Here is a 17,408-nt window from a genome sequence, read left to right on the forward strand (position 1 = left end):
GCAGCCTGTATCAACCATTAGTACAAGTCAGTGGTATTTATGATACATTTTTTAAATGTTCAGTTGACTTGAGTTTCATGTTTAATGAATAAAAGCTAATAATAATGGATGTGGCAGTGCCTGGAGACAGCAGAATAGATGAGGAAGAATTGGAGAAGATAACAAAAAAGAAAGACCTACAAATAGAAATAGAATGACTCATGCAAAGGCGAGTAAGGGTAGTACCAATAGTCATAGGCGCCTTGGATGCAGTCCCCAAACAACTGGAGCATCACTTGAACACTGTCATTGGCATTGACAAATTCGCCATCAGTCAATTGCCGAAGGCAGCTTTACTTGGAACTGCTTCCATCCTGCGACGATCTCTGTAACACCGTCAAACATCCAGATTTGCCTTTCCGAGGTCCTTGGTAAGGACTCGATAAGTAGACAAAAATGCTAAACCCAGTCTGACTGTGTGAAGAATAATGATGATGATGATGATAGTAATAATAATAATAATAATAGTAAAAACTAAAAAAGGCAGACAGAATAATGTATTGCGATTGGTGGTGGATTAAGAGTCGGCAGTTAAAGTTTGCCTAATTTCACATATCGCGTACCAGAATTTGTCCGCATTCAGATGACCTAACAGTGCAGGTATTCCTCGACTTATGACCACAGTTCAGCCCCAAATTTTTGTTGCTGAGTGAGACATCTGTTAGGTGAATTTTGCCCCCTTTTATGACTTTCTTACTACAGCGGTTAAGCAAATTACTGTGGTTAAGTGAGTCCCACGGTTGTTAAGTGAATCTGGCTTCCCCCATTGACTTTATGTTTGTAAGACGGTCGCAAAAGGGGATCAGATGACCCCGGGAGGCTGCAACCGTCATAAATATGAGACGGTCTCCAAGTATCTGAATTTTGATCCTATGCTGCCATGGTTGTAAGCGTGAAAAACATTCACGGGTCATGTTTTTCAATGCAGTTGTAACTTCGAATGGCCACTAAATGAATCGTCATAAGTCGAGGACTACCTGTAAATTGTGCCTGCGAGGCTAACAGCTTTTTAAGCAGGAAACTGGTGCTTGTTTCCCGACTGAAACGTTGGCCGTGTTGGGCAGGGACCTCTTTAGCATCTTCAGAGTGTCCGTGATGATGGCAGAGGCTGATGGGTCTTGGCTGGGTTGCCTTTCAGATTTTCGATGTGGGGGAGAATCTCACCGTCCCGGATGAATTCACCATAGAAGAGAGGCAGACGGGGATGTGGTGGCGCCACCTGGTGGCAGGAGGAGGCGCCGGCGCTGTATCCAGGACCTGTACAGCCCCCCTGGACCGTCTGAAGGTGCTCATGCAGGTAGGAAAGGACCAACAAGGCGTGGGAACTTCGGCCTACCTTTTTCACACAATCCTGTTGGGAGCAGACCAGACACTTGAGGTCCCAAAGCCAGCCTGTCAAATGGCCAAAATCTGGCAGCCACCGCCGGCTTCAGAAGTAGAGGAAACCAATACGAAAGTTCAAACTTGTGACACCCTCCAGAAGTTCTTGGACATTTGCCCGCTGCATAAAAAAAAAAAATCGCCCTTACGTCACTCTTGTCATGTTTCGCTTCCAAAAGTACCACGCGTCCCCGTAGAGTTGGCAAGCTTAGACCCATGTCACCCGCGTTGATGAATGACCCTTCGGTCATTATGGGTCCGGCCTTGGCAGGACAGCTCTTGGTGGGACGCGAGAGGATTCGCGACTTGGTGGCACTCTCTTTCCTGTTGGCGATCAAAGGACAGCAGAGTTGTTGCTGCGTATTAAAACGAGGAATTTGGACTTTGCGTGGAAGCAGCCCAAGCTGTCCATCCACACATTTTTTTTAAAAAAAAATCAAATTCGGTGTGGATTTAGCTGCTGTGCCAAAGTCCGTGTTTTCCTTGGACTTCTTGTTTTGCCCAAAGCTCTTCTACCTTTTGTTCTGACCTAGGCTTCCCAAAAGCACAAAACCGACCCCTCGTCCCGATAAAACCCCTTTTTATTTAGTTTAAAGTGAATTCCTCTCCAGCAAAGTCCCGGCCAACAGACTTTCAAGAGATTTCACAACTACACACCTTGATCACGCTTGGAGAGTGGCCAGGCCGATATCTTTCAGACGCCGCAATACTTGGCAAGAATGCAGGAATGAATTTATTGTCTCCTGCAAACTCCACTCCCCTTTCGCTCCTCTTTTATTCCCTCTGGGAGGGGCCATTCATCGTCCACCTGTGGCTTTACTCCTGAGTCGACCCTTGTTCTTTAGCTCTTCCCTTCCTCTGGCAACTCTGCATATGCTCACACTGGGAATAGGCTCCAGCTGTTCTTCTCCCTCACTGATGAAGGCAGCTGACAACTGTCAAGACGGCCTTGGCCCATTCTCTGCCTCCGACACAGAGCCTTCCCCAGACTCCAGGACCTTAGCTCCGTGGGCCATTTAAGACAAATTGAACCCGTAGCTTGGCGGTGTCGGTGAGAAACGGACGGAAACGTGTCAACGGGTCTCCGTCCAAACCCAAAATTGTCTCTTTCTCAGGTCCACGCTTCTCGCAGCAACAACATGTGCATCGTCGGAGGGTTTTCCCAGATGATCCGAGAAGGTGGCACCAGGTCCCTTTGGCGTGGCAATGGCATCAACGTCTTGAAGATCGCCCCAGAATCAGCTATCAAATTCATGGCTTATGAACAGGTAAAGTGTCAAGGACCCCCAATAATCCAGGGTGATTTGTTTTGAGGCTGTTGAGGGAGGGAGAAGAAAGCGACTGATAGCAATAGCACTTAGACTTATATACCGCTTCATAGTGCTTTACAGCCCTCTCTAAGCAGTTTACAGAGTCAGTCTGTTGCCCCCAACAATCTGGGTCCTCATTTGACCCACCTCGGAAGGATGGAAGGCTGTCAACCTTAAGGCAGTGAGAATCGAACTCCTGGCAGTGGGCAGAGTTAGCCTGCAATACTGCATTCTAACGGACAGGAAGGAAGGAAAGGAAGGAAGGAAGATAACAATAGCACTTAGATTTATATCCCGCTTCACAGTGCTTTACAGTCCTCTCTAAGCTGCTCACAGAGTCATCCTGTTGCCCCTAACAATCTGGGTCCTTATTTGACCCACCTCGAAAGGATGGAAAGCTGAGTCAGCCTTGAGCTGGTCAGGATCAAACTGCTGGCAGTTGGCCAAATTAGCCTGCGATAGTGCATTCTAACTGCTGTGCCACCACAGTAGATAGATAGATAGATAGATAGATAGATAGATAGATAGATAGATAGATAGATAGATAGATAGATGATAGATAGATAGATGATAGATAGATAGATAGATAGATAGATAGATAGATAGATAGATAGATAAATAGATATAGGTAGCAATAGCCCTTAGATTTATATATCGCTTCACAGGGCTTTCCAGCCCTCTCTAAGCAGTTTACAGAGTCAGCCTCTTGCCCCCAACAATCTGGGTCCTCATTTTACCCACCTCAGAAGGACGGAAGGCTGAGTCAACCTTGAGCCTGCCAAATTGCAGGCAGCTGGCAGTCAGCAGAAGTAGCCTGTGGTATTGCACTCTAACCACTGCGCCACCGAGGCTCATGTAGACTTCTCCAGGCTAAGCATGGGACACCTTTCTCGGCAGATCAAACGTTTCATCGGCACAGACCAAGAGGTCTTGAGGATTCACGAGAGGCTGGTGGCCGGCTCGTTGGCTGGAGCCATCGCGCAGAGCAGCATTTACCCCATGGAGGTGAGTTGCCTTCTATTCTTTGCTCTTCTGGGCGCTGTTTCAAGCTTGGTTGGAGATTGAAGATCTCAAGAAGCTGACCCCAATCCGCTGCCATCTTGGTCTGAGGTCTCCACACTCGGTAACTTTTCAGACTTGTGGACTTCAACTCCCAGAATTCCTCAGCCAGCTGAGGAATTCTGGGAATTGAAGTCCACAAGTCTTGAAGTTGCCAAGTTTGGAGACCCCTGACTTTAGATGGACTAACCTTCAAGAGCATTGTTGATCATTCTGTGAAGAATAACGGGACTAGAAGACTGGAGGGGGTCCCAGATTGGGGAACATGGTTTGAGGAGATTCAACCTTCCCCCTTAACATTTTCAAGGGCCGTCTTCTTCGCAGACATTGGTGTACCTCTACCGCTCTGTTGCTTTTCCTTGGCGGTGAAATCTTCTGTGCATCCGACCCAGAGGTGTTGTTCCTCAACTCCCTCCTGTCTAGATTTCTGACAACCCTTCTGGTTCCTCTTGTTGGCGTAGGTTCTGAAAACCCGGATGGCCCTGCGTAAAACCGGGCAGTACACAGGGATGCTGGACTGTGCGAAGAACATCCTTGCCAAAGAAGGACTAGGTGCTTTCTACAAGGGCTACATTCCCAACATGCTGGGGATCATCCCGTATGCTGGAATTGACCTGGCTGTTTACGAGGTAAGAGATGTGGCACCTCTCTCTGGCGAGAAAGGGAGGTTCTTAAGATGGTGGTTGGTGGCCCTCAAAAACCCCAAGCAGAAGGTCTAGCGGTCTTCAGCTCCAGTGTTCTGACCCAGGCTTCCCAAGAGGATGAAGCAGACTCCTTTGTCCCGACAAAAATCCCTTTTTGTTAAGTTACTGTGAATTCCTCTCTTTCACATCCAGCGAAGTCTTTCAAGGGAGGATTTACAGTCACAGGCCTTATCTGGCTTGGAGAGCTGCCAGGCCGATACCTTCAAAACTTGGCAAGGAGTCAAGAACCAATTCAGCGAACTTATTGTCTCCTGCAAACTCCACTCCCCTTTCGCTTCTCTTTTATTCCCTCTGGGAGGGGCCATTCATCGTCCACCTGTGGCTTTACTCCTGAGTCGACCCTTGTTCTTTAGCTGTTCCCTTCCTCTGGCAACTCTGCACATGTGCACACTGGGAACAGGCTCCAGCTCCTCTTCTGCCCCACTGATGTCTGACTCCGAAGGCAGCTGACAACTGTCAGACAGCCCTGGCCCCATCTCTGCCTCCGATGCAGAGCCTTCCCCAGACTCCAGGATTGGCCCATGTTCCTCCCCAACCTCCTCACTGTCTGAGTCTGCCACCAGCTCCGCTGGTGGGCCACAACATCCAGCTTTCTCTCTGAAGCTTAGCAGCTCCGTGCCAAATGGATTTGCTCAAAGCTCTTGAACCGAGTTGGCTCTCCGTTGACGCTTGTCTGTTGATGGTTTCCTTCTAGACGTTGAAAAACAGCTGGTTGCAGCGTTACGCCGTGAACAGTGCCGACCCTGGAGTCTTCGTCCTGTTGGCCTGTGGTACCATGTCAAGCACTTGCGGGCAATTGGCCAGCTACCCCCTTGCCTTGGTACGGACCCGAATGCAGGCTCAAGGTAAGATAACACCCTCAGGATCTCTTGGAGAAAGTTACAACCAGCGGTGAGGCTGCTGGGGGTTCGCAGGGGTTCGGGAGAACCTCTAGCTAAGATTCTGTGCAGTTCGGAGAACCTCCAAATCACACTCCTGGCTGGCCCCGCCCATCCCGCCCCTCGCGGTCTGTTTTGGATGCAGGCAAATGCAGGGCGCGGGCGGAGGCTCGGGGAGGGCAAAAAACAGGCCTACCGGAAGTTCGGGAAGGCCGGAAACGGGCCTATTTCCAGCCTCCGGAGCCTGGGGAGGCCATTTTTGCCCTCCCTGAGGCTTGAGGATAGCCTCCGGAGCCTGGGGAGGGCAAAAATGCCCCCCCCCGTGGTGCAGGAGGCTGACTAGGCCTCACCATGGCCACGCCCATCCAGCAACCAGGCAGAGAACCCCTTGCTAAATTTTTTGAAGCCCACCCCTGGTTACAACCACCAAGGAGGGCTTTTTTCTGGGACCCGTTGACCCTCATCCGTCCCTTCAACGCCCGTCTCCTGTCTTCTCTTTCAGCTTCGATCGAAGGAGCCCCGGAAGTCACCATGAGGGGCCTCTTCAAACACATTCTGAAGACCGAAGGCGCCTTTGGGCTCTACAGGGGCCTGGCCCCCAATTTCATGAAGGTGATCCCCGCCGTCAGCATCAGCTACGTGGTCTACGAGAACTTGAAGATGACTCTGGGGGTGCAGTCGCGATGACCACCAAGTGGCCTCTTTTGACTCCTTTAACCGAACCTTGGAGCGACAGCTCTTGGGTTGAAATGGCCGTTTCATTCTGTGAATGGGTTGAAGACACTAATAAGTTGTGTGAACCAAGCTGTGATACTCCCAGACCCAGAAAGGGGGGGGGGGGAAACTGGGGGAAGGGAGGGGAACAGGGGTGGGGTGGGGGCTTTTATCTTTGTGTTGCTGTCAGAAGCACGAAGGGGGTGAAGGACCAAACCAGGAAACACTCCCCCCCCTCTCTTTACCCTTTGGCCAAGAGACCATCCCAAGTTTCTTGGTGGGCTTCTAAGGAAGCAGAAGACTTGGGACAACCACACCTCACTTTTTCCCAAGCCGCCTCGGAGCGGGACGATGGATCCATCATCCCCTCTTGGGTTTCTCTTGTCGGGGCCGTCCACGTCTGCGTACCACGGCTTCGATTCCCAAAAATAAGACCTGCCTTAGCTAGAAATGACTAAGAGCCAAAATAATATCCCACCCCCCCCACCCATCCACCTACCCCAAAATATCTTTGCTGTTTACATAACAATCTGCTGGGCGAGAGAGCGATTTACATTACAATCCTTGACACTGCAATGTAATTTTTTTTAAAATTTAAAACAAAACAAAAGAAAAACCAGGTTTGAGGGACGAAGAATGTTACTTTTATCCTCTCCTATTTCTCTTCTTCCCCACAAAAACTGGCCAGGCAGAGCGGAGAGTTTGGTAATTTTTTTGTTTGCCAGCCTGGAAAAATTGAGATGCACTTAATTTTGGAAGGCCCCCTTTCAAGGTGTGTCTTCGCTGCTGATTATTTGGGGGGGGGGGATAGAAAATCTCTGCTTCCTGTTGTATAACCCCCCCCCCTTTTTTTTTTTTTTGGCTCACGATGAGCATCGTTTTTTGGAAACTCTTGAACCACGTGGCTTCTTCTGTCTTTTCTTTTAGTTCCTCCGGAGACGGATGCCAACACTTTGGTTTAGGGTGTAGGAGAGTGGGTTACAGCCTTATATTTTTGGGTGGGTGGGTGTAACAAGTAGCTTTTTGCTACAGGGAGCAAAAAAAAGGGGGGGTTCGCTTGATAATGGAGCGACAAGTTTTTGTGGGGATTTGGAAAAAGGTTGAGCTGCCTTTTTTCTTTCCTTTCTCTGCGAGGTTTTTATCCCAAGGAAAAAAAAAGGGGGAGGGGGAATTGTAGCAGCCGTATTTATGACTTTCCCAAGGGGCTCTCAGCCCCTTCTGGGGAAGGCGGGGGTGGGTGGATGGGGGGGAAAAGAAATTCTCTGATTTTTTTTCGGAGGCCAGCCTCTCTCATTTCATTTCTTGTTTTTACTGCTTAGAAACGTATTTATTTTGTATTTATTTGGAAGGCGAGCACAACGCCTGCCCATCTTATTTTTTATAGATTTGCGTTGCCACAGAGTTGGTTTGTTCGTGTTCCCTTTCGTCTCCTGTTATTTTTGTAGAGGTTCTCTGTATTTATGTTCTGAATTAAAAAAACAAAACAATGTTTATTTTGCACGTTGAAACTTGGAATCCCCCCCCCGGAGGAAGAAGGAAAAAGGAAGAAAAAAGAAGAGGCGGCCTCACCGAAGGGGGGCCGGCAAAGCTCGGTTTCCCCCCTTTCGGTGAGCGAGCGCTGCCCGTTTTTACGTTTGAAGCACTGAGTCAGGAGGGAAGAAGTTGAGCAAAGGAGGAGGAGGAGGAGGGATGGTGATGGCGGAGAGAATCTTGTTTTCACTTGCACGAGACTTTCAGATTTGCCTCCTTAACCTTCCTCGGGGATTGGGGCTGGTGAATGACGTAACCGCGCCTGTTTGGGTTCCGTTGATGTTTTTCTTCTTCGATAATGCAAAGGGCTGGTTGGACTCTAGAGGGAAATCTCAGGGACCACCCGAAACCAAGCAAACACATCACCACGAGGTGCCAGTTTCGTTAACGCACGGAAGAAGGCGGGAAGCTGCTGCTGGGAAGGCCGTCGGATGTCCCGACCGAAAGGGCGCCTCTTCCAAAATTCACCAAACCTTCACGAGGAGAAGCTACGATCTCCCGAAGCAGCGGTGTCCCCCCCGATGTCCTCCGTCCATCCGCTCTCCGCTGCCCTGTGTCCCGAAAGACTGATCTGATGGGCGGTTGTGGAGTCATCAAGTGTTTTCTCTGTTCTTTGTTGGGACCATCCGCACGCTCGTCTCGCGTTTCTCTCCGGATCGGTGATCACGACTGCGTCGTCGTCCCCCGTTTCCCCCCACTTGTTCTTCGGATGAGTTGTCGTGTTTTGTCTAGGCAGCCCTTTCTTTCCTTACCATTGGTGGCCTGGAGATAGTATTTGGAACATGCAAATCAATGCAAAATGTAACCGCCTCGGGAGCCGTAACCCGGGTTTACGAAGAGCAGACGTTTGAGAGAAAAAAAAATCCAGAAGTCTTTGATGGTAGGGAACAGTTTGCTAATAAAGGTTTATCATGCTAATATTTCTCCGGCTTCTGTTCGAGTTTTGTTTTTTTGTTTTTCTTTTGGTGATTGATTCCGACACTTACCCTGATTATCTAAATATGCAAAGCAGAGGTTTATTTTTAAATCTTTGGGGTGATGCAAATTCAGATGACATCCTGTTCAGTGATGGGATTCAAATTTTTTTTACTACCGGTTCTGTAGGCGTGGCAGGGGAAGGATACTGTAAAATCTCCATTCCCACCGCACTCCAGGGGAAGGATACTGTAAAATCTCTATTCCCACCCCACTCCAGGGGAAGGATACTGTAAAATCTCCATTCCCACCCCACTCCAGGGGAAGGATACTGTAAAATCTCCATTCCCACCCCACTCCAAGGGAAGGATACTGTAAAATTTCCATTCCCTCCCCACTCCAGGGGAAGAATACTGTAAAATCTCCATTCCCACCCCACTCCAGGGGAAGAATACTGTAAAATCTCCATTCCTACCCCACTCCAGGGGAAGGATACTGTAAAATCTCCATTCCCACCCCACTCCAGGGGAAGAATACTATAAAATCTCCATTCCCACTCCAGGGGAAGGATACTGTAAAATCTCCATTCCCTCCCGATCAGCTGGGACTTGGGAGGCAGAGAATAGATGGGGGCAGGGCCAGTCAGAGGTGGCGTTTACCGGTTCTCCAAACTCCTCAAAATTTCCGCTACCAGTTCTCCAGAACTGGTCAGAACCTGCTGAAACCCACCTCTGATCCTGTTCCTATTTTGATCCTATGTGACTGCTTACAGGTGACTTCCTAGTACAGATGTTAATTGGCCGATGAGACCACGCAAGGATTCCCTCGCTGCACCCTCTCGTATTTTCTTAAAAGTCTCTCGAGATGATTTCTCCCAACGTGACCCAGGACACAATTCTTAAAGATCTGCGTTGAATGGTAGAGTTCCAGAGAGGTCCTAAATTGTGAAGTGGGCAAGTTTTAAGCCTAACACAAGGCAGAGATTACACACATGGCATAGACTTATATAAATTGGGCTGCAGATTGGGGATCCCACCTTCAATCTCCTGTTCCTCCCCCCCCCAATTGTGGATTTTCTCATGGGGAAGCATTTGGAAATAGCGGTGGTGCATTCTACTCTACTCTACTCTACTCTACTCACCAGGTGTTCTCAAGTTCTTTTGTCAGGAGGAAAAATTGGAGAAGTTATCGGGGGTGGATTATGGTGTCCTTGCCTTGATCGATAAGTCAGTGGGTGAAGGGGTGTCCATGAAGGTCATTAACCGGTCTTCCAAGATTAGTGACCATCTTGGCTTCCCATCAAGAAGGGAACGTCTTCTGGGGGAAGAGAGATGTTCAGACTGGAAAGTGTCGGTTAGCCCGGAAGGATGGGGAAAAAAAATGTGTCCTAGAAAACCACCGTCACAAACATCAGGACTTCCTATGCATCCAACAACAAAGACAGCTCAAAAACATCACCCAGAGAGAAGCTGGAAGTTCTCAAGAACTTTTAGAGTAAGGTAGGGAATCAGAAGCTGCTGTTGTGGAGGAAGAAAGTGCAGGTTTTGAAGAGCAGGTTGTTAAGAAGGTCCTTCTAAGGTTTCAGCCAGAATTTGGAGCACTAGAGAAGTCATCTTCCCCATCTTCTGAACTTTTGAAATATTAAAAAAACACCACCACCTTTTTAGCTTTCCTAAGTTTTCTGTTCTTCATTTAACTCTAACCTGGAGTTACGTTCGCTTTCCAAACCATTGGAGAATAGTCCAAACCCATCCTAGCAGTCAACTCAACCCAACCCAACTCATGGCCATTTCTAAGCTCAAGCACCATTAGACCAACGTTGGGAATTCAACGTTGATGGCAGCAGATTCGGACAGTGAGGAGGTTGGGGAGGAACATGGGCCAGTCCTGGAGTCTGATGAGGGCTCTGAATCGAAGGCAGAGAGGGGGCCGGGACCGTATGCCAGTTATCAACTGCCTTCGGACATCAGTGGGGCAGACAAACAGCTGGAGCCTGTTCCCAGCTGGGCATGCGCAGAGTTGCCAGACGAAGAGAACAGCTAAAGAACAAGGGTCGACTTGGGGGTAAGGCCACAGGTGGACGATGGATGGCCCCTCCGATAGGGAATAAAAGAGAAGCTAAATATTAGTTCATTCCTGCATTCCTGCCAAGTGTTGCAGCATCTGAAAGATATCGGTCTGGCCACTCTCCAAGCCTGATAAAGGTCGGTAATTGTGAACTATCTTGAAAGACTTTGCTGGAGAGGAATCCACTGTACATTAAATAAAAGGGGTTTTTGTAGGGACAAGGACTCGGTTTCGTGCTGCTGGAGAAGCCTAAGTCAGAAACACCACCTTAGAAGAAACTTCTAAGGCCTCTTCTAAGAGGTCTCACATGCAAACGCTAACTCTTCGTTTAGGGGAGTACAGAAAGGTCATTCTCCATAAAACACGTGCTTGTCAAAGCAAGTTCATTTGAACTAGGAATGATGCAGGCCAGCAATTAAGCCAAAAATCTTCGCTTCAGGTCATAGCTCTTGTTTGGAGCACCTTCTGCTGCTTGAATTTGGGTGTCTTATTTCTGGAAGAGATGCTTACATTTAACCAGTGTCCTCCATTAGTTGTATGGATGAACAGGTTTGATGAACATGGAATGCCCAAACAAGCATTGGTTCAGAAAATGGAATCTTGGGTGGTAGCATCTAGACATCTCTGACCGTGGAAACTTAAGCAGAGCCAACCTTGGTTAGGACTTGTTGTTATTGTTGTTAGTTACGAAGTTGTGTCCAATCCACTGCAATTTCATGGACCACGTTCCTCCAGGCCTTCCTGTCCTCTACCATCCCCCGGAGTCCATTTAAGCTCACGCCGACTGCTTCAGTGACTCCATCCAGCCCCCTCGTTCTCTGCCGTCCCCTTCTTCTTTTGCCCTCCATCGTTCCCAGCATGAGGCTCTTCTCCAGGGAGTCCTTCCTTCTCATTAAGGTGGCCAAAGGATTTGAGTTTCCTCTTCAGGATCTGGCCTTCTAAAGAGCAGTCAAGGTTGATCTCCTCTAGGACTGACCAGTTGGATTGCCCTGCAGTCCAAGGGACTCAAAGGAGTCTTCTCCAGCACCATCGTTCAAAGGCCTCAATTCTTTGGCGCTCAGCCTTCCTTATGGTCCAACTTTCACAGCCATCCATTGCAACTGAGAAAACCATCGCCTTGACTATACACACTTTTGTGGACAGCGTGATGTCTGCTTTTTAGTAAGCTATCTAAATTTGCCATAGCTTTCCTCCCTAGGAGCAAGCGTCTTTTAATTTCTTGGCTGCAGTCCCCATCTGCAGTGATCTTGGAGCCCAGGAAAATAAAATCTGTCACTACCTCCATTTCTTCCCCATCTATTTGCCAGGAATTGAGAGGGCCGGGTGCCATGATCTTAGTTTTCTTAATGTTGAGTTACAAGCCAACTTTTGCACTCTCCTTCTTCACCCGCATCAAGAGGCTCTTTAGTTCCTCTTCGCTTTCTGCCATTGGAGTGGTATCATCTGCATATCTGAGGTTGTTGATATTTCTCCCGGCAATCTTAATTCCAAGTTTTGATTCATCGTGGAGAATCAACCTTGGTTAGGACTTGTTTGGGAGACACCAAGAGTTCCAAGGCTCCAGGCTAGACTGGAAAACCCAAAAAAACCACTCTTAAGGAAAGGGCAAATATTTTCTGGAAAATCAGAATATGGTTGGCCGGATGGATAGTCTCCAAAAATTCATCCTTGCTCAAGATACCTTTAGAAGAAACAATAATTTTAGGAATCTCCAGATTTGCAATGCTGGTTGTTCTCCACAGTGGGGGACCGTTCTAGTCTGCTGCTTTCCACATCATAAATTTCTAAACACAAGAAGAACCTCAAAAGGACCTCCTCCTCCTTTGGCATGGAAAAGGCTGGAGCAGCTGTTGGTGCCGAATGCCAGGAATGGAAATGTATTTATTTATTTATTTATTTATTTATTTATTTATTTATTTATTTATTTATTTATTTTTATTTCTATACCGCCCTTCTCTCGCAGGACTCAGGGCGGTGCACAGCCAAAATAAAACATTGTATACAAAATTTAAAAAACAATTTAAAAACAATTAAATAATTTTGGCCCAAATAATTTAAAACAACCCAAATTAAAACCGAATCAATTAAAACTGAGAGGACGGGATCAGTTCGTTGTTGCAAGTCCCAGGAATGAAGGATTAATACGATAGCACAAGCCACCTACAAGGCATCTACGTAGCTCGTCCAGGAGGGGGAGACGTTGGCCAATAGTTTGGCATCTTGTGCGCAGATCTTTCCAGGGTTGGTTAGAAGTCCCTTCTTGACTCAAAAAACACCAATTGCATGATGAGTTTAGACATTTAGAGCAAAGAGAGACTTTTTCTCAACCAGGATAACTCAAAAAGTTGTAGACTGAAATCTTCCAAGCTTACAGATGATCCAGCTCATCGGTTAGGTCTTGGGGACGATTTGATGGATATACCCATCTATGATTTTGCTACTTCCAGAGTTCCTGACAAAATGAAAAGCCATGTACGATTATCTGCAAAACCATCCCTTATCCAAAAAAGAAAACAAGACCTATAAACTCCCAATGAATGTGAGCCAACTTTTCTAGTTTGGTGTCACTGTGGTTCTTCTCAAACATCCATGAAGAGTTAGTCCACCCAAGTGTTGCCACCCAAGTTTTGAAGAGTAGTATATAGTTTTAGTTAGATTCAAGATATAGCAAACTAGACTTCCCCCAACTTTTTAGTGGGATCTTCCAAGTTCTTGCCCGATGTCCAAGTAATTCAGGAGAACCACCATCTTCTCCATGGTTCCAGATAGATAGATAGATAGATAGATAGATAGATAGATAGATAGATAGATAGATAGATAGATAGATAGATAGATAGATATAGATAGATGATAGATAGATAGATACTGTAGATAGAATGAATTCTTTCTTGGCGAAGTGTGATTGGACACACAAGGAATTTGTCTTCGGTGCATATCAGTATATAAAGACAAGTGTGATTGGACACACAAGGAATTTGTCTTTGGTGCATATGTTCTCAGTATACATAAAAAGACAAGATACATTCATCAAGAATCATAAAGTACAACACTTAATGATAATCATAAGTTTCAAATAAGCAATCAAATCATACTAGGAAACAATATAAATCGTAAGGATACAGCAACAAGTTACGGTCATGCAGTCATAAGTGGAAGGAGATGGGTGATGGGAACGATGAGAAGTTTAATAGTAGTGCAGATTTAGTAAATAGTTTGACAGTGTTGAGGGAATTATTTGTTTAGCAGAGTGATGGCATTCAGGAAAAAACTGTCCTTGTGTCTAGTTGTTCTGGTGTGCAGTGCTCTATAGCGTCGTTTCGAGGGTAGGAGTTGAAACAGTTTATGTCCAGGATGCGAGGGGTCTGCAGATATTTTTACAGCCCTCTTTTTGACTCGTGGGAGGAAAACAAGAAAAATAAATCTGCCTCTGCCTCCCAGCATCCATCCGGCCCATTCGCTGCAGCCGGTTCGCCGCAGGCCGTTCATTTCGGCCCATTCACCATGGCCCATTCGCCGCTGCCAGTTCGTCGCGGGCCATTCGGTGCAGCCCATTCGGCAGTGCCCATTTGCTGCCGTCCTTTCGTCGTGGCCCATTCGCCGTGGCCCATTCACTGCTGCCCGTTCGCCACTGCCGCGGCATGTTCTAGAACAGCTGATCAGCGCCGCACCAAACCCCCTGCCTCAATATTCACTGTATAAGACACACAGAGATTTCCACCCACTATTTTTTTGAGGGGGGAGTGCATCTTATACTCTGAAAAATACGGTAAGTTTTGGACACCATAGCCCTATGGTAGGTCCTTTCACTTTTTTTCCAAGAGGCGTGGCTTCACTCCATTAATTGGAGGAATGAGCTCTTCCCTCCCCTTCTGTTAATTATAGCAAATTAAAAACCACGGTGGGCACAGTACATCTACAGTCTACCTGGCTTGGCATTTCGGCCCAGGATACCAAGGTGTGCCTCCTTATGTGCCAAATTAACATATTAAACTGGGAGACCAGCCCATGGGGGAATAAAGACTCTTTAAACACCCTGTAAGAAGAACCAGCCAAGTAGGGGGATCCTAGTTGACCGTGGCATCTTGCCAGTGAGTTAGTGGGATTCCGAACATTCCCCAAACACGAGATTGGTTTAGAAGGAGCTTTCCATCCATATGTACCCTTGATATGGAACTGCCACGTTCTCCAACGTGGCCTCCTCCTCCTGCCAACTATGCTGTTCCTCGAGACTCTGTGACCCCAAGAAAAGAAGGATGAAAAGTAGACGTAGAACTGGATGGAAGGTAGTATTTTTTTTTTCCTTCTGCAAATGAGAAATTTCCTGAAAGTGAGGACAATTAATCGGTGGAACGGCTTGCCACTAGAAGTGGTGTATGCTCCAACACTCGAGGGTTTTAAGAAGAGATCGGGCAGCCGTTTCTCTGAAATGGGATAGGGTTTCCTGCCTCAGCAGCGGGGTTGGACTAGATGACCTCCAAAGTCCTAGTAGAAGACCTTACCAAGGTCTTTATAATGTCTTGGTAAGACCGCACTTGGAATACTGCATCCAGTTTTACATTCACCACGATGTAAAAAAGAGGTGGAGACTCTTTTTTCTTTCTAGAGTGCTCTTTCTAGAGAGAAGTGAAGAGCAACCAAGATGATTAGGGGACTGGAGGCGAAAACGTATGAAGAACAGTTGCAGGAACTGGGTATGTCTAGTCTGATGAAAAGAAGGACCAGGAGAGACATGATAGCAGTCTTCCAATTTCTCAGGGGTTGCCACAAAGAAGAAGGAGTCAAGCTATTCTCCAAAGCACCTGAAGGTAGAACAAGAAGCAACGGGTGGAAACTCATCAAGGAGAGAAGCAACTTAGAACTAAGGAGAAATTTCCTGACAGTGAGAACAATTAACCAGTGGAACAACTGGCCTCCAGAAGTTGTGAATGCTCCAACACTGGAAGTTTTTAAGATGTTGGATAACCATTTGTCTGAAGTGGTGTAGGGTTTCCTGCCCGAGCAGGGGGTTGGACTAGAAGACCTCCAAGGTCCCTTCCATCTCTGTTATTCTGCCCCCCCTTATGATTCTGTTATTCGGTGGTCCATTTCAAAAAGTTTCTTCATTCCAGCCCTCTCCCCTCCCCACTTTGGCCACCTCAGCCCCTGCCTCTCCATCCAGATGGAACGGGTGTTTAAAAAATTTCATACCATTTCTTTGGATTCGGCCGATAAAACACCCGGTCCCCAAAGGCTCATATTCTCCCAACCCTTCAAAACTCTTTTCAATGGAGCCCTTTATAACACAGTGATGGGGAGAGGAGGGGAGGGAGGAGGGCGAGGAAGGCCTCATTAGTATTTCTACCTATACGCTTTTCTTTCTCTTTCCGTGGCTTCCTGTTCGGATTGGAACAGATCTCCGTACGGGGGAGGGGGTTGGAGTGTGTGTGGATGGAATGGGTGGAAAATGCATTTATTTAGTCTTGGCACCACCACCCTAAATAGCAAAGGCGTGGTCGGTGTAGGTCGAGGGAGTTAGAGAGGGCGTTTGTGGGGTGAAGGGCAGCGTTGTCCTCTGGCTTTTAGACGGATGAAGAACCTCTATTCATGCCTGGGAAAAGTTGGAGGAAAGCAGAGAACTGGAATGCAGAAGGAAAAGATCCTGCCTGGTGGAAGCTCCTCCTGGTCGAAGGAGGTCGGCCGCTGGAAATATGGGAGGGTTACTCATTGCGTTCTTGTAGCTGTAGAACAGTGATGGCGAACATTTTTTTGGCACCGAGTACCAAAAATGGAGTGCGCGTGGGGGGCACCAAGTGCCGAAAAGGGAGCACATCGCGAGCGCCAGCGCTCGTCAGGGCCGCGACCCGGAAGAGGAGCTGCCCAGGGGGCATGTGTATGCTGGAAAAGGTACTTCCGGTTTCCGGCGCGTACATGCGCGCCGGCCAGCAAGTCTTCCGGTTACTGCCGCACATGCGTACGAGCCGATCAGCTGGCCGGCGCACATGCTCACGCCAGAAAATGGAAGTCCGGCTGTTCCGGTTTCTGGCACTGCCGCACGCACAAAGGCTAGCTGATCGCCTCGTGCGCATGCATGCCAGAAACCCGGAAGAGAACGGGCAACGCCATGCGTGCCAGGCAACATGGCTCCGTGTGCCACTTCGGACACGCATGCCATAGCTTCGCTATCACGGCTATAGAAGTTTCTGCTGATTGTCTAGGATTGTGGAGTGGGTTCTCATTTTTGAAGGATGACGGATAAGTGACTATCCGACAAGGAAAGAAGAGTTGCACATAGCGGGTGGGTGGGTCTTCCCGCTAGGGTGAAGCTGGAAAGGGGTCTTTCATTCCCTCCCGTCTGTTCCGCTTCAATGTGATGCAAATAAATTTTGAGGGGCTGCCACAAAGAAGAGGGGATTGAATTATTATCCAAAGCACCACAGGGCAGGACAAGAAGCAATGGTTGGAAACTAATCAAAGAGAGAAGCAACCTGGAATGAAGGAGAAACTTCCGAACAGTGAGGACAATTAACCAGTGGAACAGCTTGCCACTTGAAATCGTGGGCGCTCCATCACTGGAGACTTTTAAGAAGAGACTGGACAGTCTCTTGTCTGAGATGGTATAGGTTCTCTTGCTTGAGCAGGGGGTTAGACTAGAGGACCTCCAAGCATTCTGTTCCGTTCCGTTCCGTTCCGTTCCGTCCCATTCCATTCCAATTGCTATTCTATTCTATTCTATTCTATTCTATTCTATTCTATTCTATTCTATTCTATTCTATTCTATTCTATTCTATTCTATTCTATTCTATTCTATTCTATTCCATTCCATTCCATTCCAT

General features: G+C 47.6%; 1 protein-coding gene across 1 annotated transcript; it reads left to right on the forward strand.

Moving 5' to 3' along the window:
* The first annotated feature begins 1,180 nt into the window (after nt 1–1,180).
* On the forward strand, nt 1,181–6,197 carry LOC139327043 (calcium-binding mitochondrial carrier protein SCaMC-2-like). The gene is made up of 6 exons (XM_070956722.1): nt 1,181–1,336; nt 2,535–2,687; nt 3,627–3,734; nt 4,250–4,417; nt 5,187–5,337; nt 5,873–6,197. Exons 1-6 carry the CDS (start codon nt 1,244–1,246, stop codon nt 6,055–6,057), a joined length of 858 nt encoding a protein of 285 aa, XP_070812823.1. The 5' UTR covers nt 1,181–1,243; the 3' UTR covers nt 6,058–6,197.
* Nucleotides 6,198–17,408: the final 11,211 nt, after the last annotated feature.

Source organism: Pituophis catenifer, unplaced genomic scaffold (genome assembly GCF_029215685.1).
Source record: "Pituophis catenifer annectens isolate HBS135680 unplaced genomic scaffold, rPitCat1.0.hap2 SCAF_623, whole genome shotgun sequence".
NCBI lineage: Eukaryota > Metazoa > Chordata > Lepidosauria > Squamata > Colubridae > Pituophis > Pituophis catenifer.